This window comes from Eschrichtius robustus, chromosome 20, assembly GCF_028021215.1.
Source record: "Eschrichtius robustus isolate mEscRob2 chromosome 20, mEscRob2.pri, whole genome shotgun sequence".
In the NCBI taxonomy this organism is placed as follows: Eukaryota; Metazoa; Chordata; class Mammalia; order Artiodactyla; family Eschrichtiidae; genus Eschrichtius; species Eschrichtius robustus.
The window spans coordinates 13,553,119-13,560,618 of record NC_090843.1 but is presented as its reverse complement, the minus strand read 5'-3'; the positions used below and the strand labels follow the sequence as shown (position 1 = coordinate 13,560,618).

Genomic DNA, 7,500 nt, shown 5'->3' with positions numbered 1-7,500 from the left:
CTACATACAGTGAAATTATCCTTCAAAGTTAATGGAGAAATACTTTCTCAGACAAACAAAAACCAATGGAATTAATTGCTAGCAGACCTGTCCTTAAAAATGTTAAAGGTTCTTCAGGCAGAAGAAAATTTATTTATTCAGAAACTTAGATCTATATTAAGACATGAAGAGCATCAGTGAAGAAATTTTAGGAAGGTAAAATAAACATATTTTCTTATTCTTAAATCTCAGAGATAATTGTTTATTTAAAGCAATAATAATGACAACATATTAGGTGATCATAGCACATGTACAAGTGAAGCAAATGACAGCAATGCCACAAAGGATGGGAATACTCTGATATAAGGTATCTGCATTACATGTGAGGCAGTGTCATTTTATTTAAAGGTGCACTTAGTTTAAAATATATATTGCAAGCTCTAAGGCAACCAATAAAATGTTTTTAAAAGACATATAATTAATGTACTACAAGAGATACAATGGAATCATAAAATGCTCAATTAATACCAGAGAAGGCAGAAAGAGATGGAAGAAAGGAAACAACAAATGCAAAGAATAGAAAACAGTAACAAACATTACGTTAAAAGTAAAGAGATGGAGAAAGATATGTCATGCTAACACTAACCAAAAGTAAGCTGAGATAGCTTTTATTAATTTCAGACAAAGCAGACTTCAGAACAGGGAGGATACTACAGGATAAGAAGGGGCATTAAAGAATGATAAAAGGGCTAATTCTCCAAGAACACATAACAATCTAAATCTCTATGCACCTAACAAAACAGTGTCAGTATGGGAAACTTAAATTTAAAATATTATGTAATGTTTTACTTTATCCCAGGAATACAACATTCTTAGAGATTCTAACTGTAAGCAAGAGTGGGTGGCATGGGTAAGAGACATATGACCAAAAAGTAAGAGTGGCTCATGAAAGGATGAAGTAGTCCACAAAACTGCAGTATCATTAGGATGACTCTAAAGTGTGAAGCTGCTGATGTCTGATCAGGATTGAACTGTTACCAAATGCTTTTCCACATTTAACACATTTAAAGTGTTTCTCTCCAGTATGAAGTCTCTGATGTTGAATAAGATGAGTGCTCTGGCTAAAAGCTTTACCACATTCACTACATTCATAAGGTTTCTCTCCAGTATGAATTCGATGATGTTTAGTAAGGGATGAGTTTTCAGGGAAGCCCTTCCCACATTCACTGCATGTATAGGGTTTTTCTCCAGTGTGAATCCTTTGGTGTTGTGTAAAGGTTGAGTGGGCAGTGAATGCTTTTCCACATTCATTACAGTTATAAGGCTTTTCCCCAGTATGAGTTCTCTGGTGTTGGGTAAGGTGTGTACTTCGTCTAAATGCCTTCCCACAATCATTACACTTATAGGGTTTCACTCCAGTGTGAATTCTCTGATGTTGTGTAAGAGTTGAGATATCAGTGAAAGACTTCCAACAGTTAATACATTCATAGGGTTTCTCTCCACTGTGAATTCTTTGATGTTGAATAAAGGATGAGTAGTCACTGAAGGCTTTCCCACATTCATTACATTTATAAGGTTTCTCCCCAGTATGAATTCTCAGATGTTGAACAAGTGATGAATTTACAGTGATGCTTTTCCACAAACTTTACATTTATAGGGTTTTTCTCCAGTATGAGTTCTCTGATGTTCAGTAAGAGATGAACTTTGGATAAATGCTTTTCCACAGTCAACACACTTATAAGGTTTCTCACCAGTATGAATTCTCTCATGACGAAAAAAGTTTGAACGGTCACTGAAATTTTTTCCACAGTCACTACAATTATAAGTTTTCTTTTTAGAAGCTCTTTGACTTTTAATTGGAGATAAGTTCCATTTGACACTTTCCCCAAATGAATCAAATATATGTAGTTTCTCTTCTGAATGAGTAACATTCCGTGGGATAAGTTTAGATCTTAGATCAAAACTTCTCTCAAACTCATTAAAAGTATGCCCATTTTCCTCACAAGATATTTCTTCATGGCCAACTATTATTTGCTGAAAACCAGTGGTTTGGGCAAGAGATTTTTTTGAAATTTTGCCTATAGAGTGCTCCTTTTGCTTTTCTACCTTGGCCTCATATTCACAGGTTTCTTCAGATAAATACTCTTTGGACACATCCCCTCTGAGCCTTGCCATGATGACAGTGATGGAACTGCTCACTCAAAAGTATACTCTAATGGTCTTCTCTTTGGTATCTGCTCTGGTCTTCAAATCTGAGGGGAATAAAACATTTATAAAAACATATTTTCTGTGTTGGGATTACAGGAACTGAACTCAGGAGAGAAAAAAATAACCTTACTAAAATTACAATGCATATTTACAGTCTCATAATCTGGGAAAATAATGAGTCAGTGGAGTAGAGATAAGTAGAGGCAGAAGTGGTAGGAAAGAAGTTGGCCCAATAGGCAATGTCACATAGAGTCTGAAAGCTGAAAAAAATGTTTTAAAGATGTAAAAGTTTAACCTTCTCATTTAAAGATAAACAAGTTTAGAACTAGAGAGCTTATGTGATTATAACCGAAAGATACAGAGGTTATTAATGAGATGGTCAGAAATGGAACTTAGGCTTTGTCCACTATACTACCACAGTAATCTGGAGACTAAACAGAGCTTAAATGAGAGAATGGACAGTTACCTAGTCAAAAGACAAATAATGAAGGGGATGCATAGCAGTATTAGAAAATGCACGACAGGGACTTCCCTGGTGGTCCAGCGGTTAAGACTCCACACTCCCAATGCAGGGCGCCTGGGTTCAATCCCTTGTTGGGGAACTAGATACCACATGCCTCAACTAAGAGTCCACATGCCGCAACCAAAACAAAAAAAAAAATCCTGCAGGCTGCAATGAAGATCCCATCTGCCGCAACTAAGACCCGGCCCAGCCAAATAAATAAATACTAAAAAAAGAAAAAAAAGGGCTTCCCTGGTGGCGCAGTGGTTAAGAATCCGCCTGCCAATGCAGGGGACACAGGTTTGCACCCTGGTCCGGGAAGATCCCACATGCCACGGAGCAGCTAGGCCCACGCACCACAATTGCTGAGCCTGCACTCTGGAGCCCGCAAGCCACAACTACTGAGCCCACGCCCCTAGAGCCCGTGCTCTGCAACAAGAGAAGCCGCCGCAATGAGAAGCCCACGCACCGCAATGAAGAGTGGCCCCCGCTCGCCACAACTAGAGAAAGCCCGCAAGCCCACACGCAGCAACGAAGACCCAATGCAGCCAAGAATAAATAAATAAAATAAATTCCAAAAAAAGAGAAAATGTGTGACAAGAAGAAATGGCAGAGTTACAGCACATGGAGAGAAGCCACTGAGGAATGTAAAAATAGCACCTGAGAAAGCAATGTACAAAGGAATAATAGCATTTATCCGTACACGAATTCATACCGGTGAGAAACCTTATATGTGTGATGACTGTGGAAAAGCATTTATCCAGAGTTCATCTCTTACTGAACATCAGAGAACTCATACTGGAGAAAAAACCCTATAAATGTAAAGTTTGTGGAAAAGCATTCACTGTAAATTCATCTCTTGTTCAACATCTGAGAATTCATTCTGGGGAGAAACCTTATAAATGTAAGGTTTCTCACTGTGGTTAAAAAAAACAAAAAACAAAAAACACATTTCCATGTCAAAAAAAAAAAAAAAAGAGAGAGAGAAGGTCCAAATCTGAACAGAATAGCAGAATTTAAGGCATTAAGGAGAGCTCCTTGGACAACATTTCAGAGATTCCACTCCTCCTAAACATTCACCCCTAAAGTGCACAGATTTATCCGTCATCTGAATAAGTGCCTCTGGAGACCTCAACATCTCACAGGATCTCCACAATTCTTTCCTGAGCTGAGACACATTTTAGAAACTGAGAATTCTGCTCATGGGAAAAGAAAATATGCAACAAAATCAAAACTGTCATCACGTATATATTTTGAAAATTTTAAAGCACTAGCACTATCAGTTTTTAAAAGCATATAATCTGAGTCTCCCAAAAGTCTGTGTCGCAGGACAAAGACTTACTGTCCTCCAGTCAACACAAAAAACACGACACAAAACTAGAGAAGACACACACAGAGCCTTAGAGGGAGGTGTTATCAGATTGGTTGAAAATAGAAGGGCAGTATGATAAGGTGATCTAAGATCACAGTCAACGTTTGGGTAGAATCACTAACTAGAGGCAACAGCATTTTCACCAATCATAAACATAAGAGATGTTCTGGTACAAAGAGAGGTAAGGCACTAGAGAACTGTTCCTTTTTCTTTTTCACAAATACAAACCTCTGAGAATCCCAAATGAATGGTCACTTAAACTGTGGAAGCCAATACTTTGCTTTCTTAATTAAATCAAGACTTGCAGGCTTCCCTGGTGGCGGAGTGGTTAAGAATCCGCCTGCCAATGCAGGGGACACGGGTTCGAGCCCTGGTCCGGGAAGATCCCACATGCCGCGGAGCAACGAAGCCAGTGCGCCACAACTACTGAGCCTGCGCTCTAGAGACCGCGAGCCACAATTATTGAAGCCCGCGCGCCTAGAGCCCGTGCTCCTCAACTAGAGAAGCCACCGCAATGAGAAGCCCGCTCGCCGCAACCAGAGAAAGCCCGCGCGAAGCAACAAAGACCCAACACAGCCAAAAAATAAAAATAAAAAATAAATAAATTTATTAAAAAAAAAAGATTTGCATACTCAAATAATTTTCAGCAAGTGTTAAGAAAAGAAAATCTTGGAACGGTGTAGATTATAGTGTATGGATAAATGCAAGTCCTTCACAAGTCCTCCAAAAAAACAATTGTTTCAAGTCAAATTTCGGGTCTTCAAGCAAACATTTTAGCAAAGGCTCACCGTCTAGGGGTCGCAGGCTGCAGTCCGGAGATTAAAATTTGGCCCACTGCACCAAATGTGCTGTCACAGCAAGGAAACTCTGGCTCGGTTTAGTTTCCCTTTAAGCAGTTCTCTTCTTGACATTCCTTTCTCCTTCCACCTCCGCTCTTCCTCGGCACCGGGAATGCCCTGGGCCTCCGCGGCCTCTGGGGGACCCGGGGTCCCGCTCCCCGCCAGGCCCCAGCGCCGAGCGCCCGCTGCTCCCGGCCGGAGAGGAGGTGGGGAAGCAGGGCCCCAGTCCGCACGGACCTCACGTGAAACCAAGCGGCTCCGCCTACGGGTCCGAGGGCGCCTGACGACGACGAACTGCGACTCCCAGAAGGCCTCGGGCCGCGCCGCGCCGCTTCCGCTTTCGTTCTCAAGGACTTACTTTTTCCCAGAAGTCCCCGAGAAATCTCTGCCTCTGGGTACCCCTCCCCCAGCGCGGAGCTGAGTGGGCGAGCGGGAGGCGTCTCAGCTAATCAGGGCCGCACGCTGGAATCTCCATGGTAACCACCGACGCTTGCTCCCTTCTGCGGTGCTCTTGATGGAGGCTGAAGCTTGCTTCCGAGGTTAGGGGCGTTGGCCGGCGCTCAGATTCTGGGGACAGGTGTGCGCAGGACAGAGGGCTCCCCGCGCCCGACCGTACAGGCCCTGGGAAGGAAAGACAGTGTAAAATGTTACAGACATTAGAGGACGCTGTGATTCTTTGGATACTGTTTCTAACAAATTGTAAAAATATTTTTGAGATTCGGGGGACAATGGAACGAGGAACTAGGTGTTAGAAAACATTAAGGAATTATTATGAGTGAACGTCACATTTGGCATTTCTCAGCAGACACTTCAAAGCCATCCAGATGTCAGCTATGTTTGTTTTTAATCTGCCAAGAGCTCAGGCAGCCTGGAATGCAGAGTGAAAACGTGCAGCGGAGCAGACCCACCAAGTACTGCAGCCCCTGAGAACAATCAAGTCCCCGTCTCAGGGCCACTGCAGCAGTGACAGTGGGAGACCTATCCTGCTGTTTATCTTCTCATTTCCTCTCTCTGGCCAAGCCTGCAAAGAGCATGACAGAACCCTACTGTAAATGCAAATGTTTGTTTTCTGATTTCAAATGCGACAGCATGTTCATTATGCAAAAGTTGGAAAATGCAGAAAAGTATATATAGAAAAAAATACCAGGAGGAAATACTATTTTGGGCCGCAGGGATCATAGGCTTTAAAAGTTTTTTTTATCTTATATGTTTTTCCATATTTCCCAAAATTTCTACCATGAGTTAGAATTACTGCTTTATCATAAAAAGTTTTAAAAATACATATTTTGCGATTTATAGGAAGGTTACATGGCAAGCATTACATACTCTCACATAAAGTTAGACATAGGGCATAGAAGCAGATGATACCTCAGAGTTGATCACAAATAACTTCGTAAATAGCAAAACTGGCATAAGGTACAGAATATGGAGAAAGTATGCCATCAGTGACACTATCAAGATGAAAAAAATGGGAGAGTGCAGTGCAGAGTCAATGCTGTGGCACTTTGCTGATGAGACAAAGGGCATAGGACAATGCCCCAAAATGTAGTGGTGCTCTAGAAATATTTGTTAAATAAAAGGGACAAAAGATTCCAAATAATTAATTTCTTTTTAAAAAAGAAATTTATTACTTTAAAAATTTATTTATTTTTGGCTGTGTTGGGTCTTCATTGCTGCACACAGGCTTTCTCTAGTTGTGGAGAGTGGGGGCTACTCTTCTTTGAGGTGCGCAGGCTTCTCATTGCAGTGGCTTCTCTTGTTGTGGAGCACGGGCTTCAGTAGTTGTGGCACGTGGGCTCAGTAGTTGTGGCTCGCGGGCTCTAGAGCGCAGGCTCAGTAGTTGTGGTGCACCGGCTTATTTGCTCTGTGGCATGTGGGATCTTCCCAGACCAGGGCTCAAACCCGTGTCCCCTGCGTTGGCAGGCGGATTCTTAACCACTGTGCCACCAGGGAAGTCCATAAATAATTAATTTCTTAATGATTAACATTTACTATATGTAATATGGATACAATATTCATCAATTTGTATATATATATACATATACGTATATATATATTCCAAAACTGAAGGCAATACAATGACAAGAAATCAAAAAGATAATAGGAGGGGAAGCGTCACTCCATCATTTTTAGTCCTTGTCAAATCAAGAAGACAAAAAATTGGATATCAAAGAGCTTAGAAACAACAGAAATTTATTTCTCATAACCCTGGAGGATGGGAATTCCAAGATCATGTTACCACAGCTTCGGTGACCTCAGGCTCATGGGTGCACCTGCCACTCAACATCGCCACTCCAACATCCATGACCAGGACTGAGCTCCGATACTCTCCCCAAACCTGCTCCTCCGAGCTTTCTCATCTCCATGGAGGGCAGCTCCATCCTTTTAGTTGTTCAGGCCAGAACCTTGGAGTCATCTTCTCTTTCCCTCCACCCCACATCCAGTTTATCAGGAAATCCTACCAGGTGAGCTCCAGTACACATACAGAATTGATCACTTATTTGCATCTCACCAGTTACTCAGGGCCCACCATCTCTTCTCACCTGGGTTGTTGCAGAAGCTTTACTCTGGCACCTCAGTCTATTCTCAACGCACTAGCC

The 7,500-nt window shown here is 41.8% G+C and overlaps 1 protein-coding gene across 1 annotated transcript; it reads right to left on the bottom strand.

The window, feature by feature from the left end:
• Nucleotides 1–269: 269 nt before the first annotated feature.
• LOC137754655 (zinc finger protein 135-like) lies at nt 270–5,173 on the bottom strand. Its single transcript, XM_068530460.1, is given in 3 exon segments — nt 270–1,611; nt 1,614–2,231; nt 4,850–5,173. Coding segments are annotated over 2 exon segments (1,191 nt in total). The 5' UTR covers nt 2,155–2,231; nt 4,850–5,173; the 3' UTR covers nt 270–961.
• Between the last annotated feature and the right edge of the window lie 2,327 nt (nt 5,174–7,500).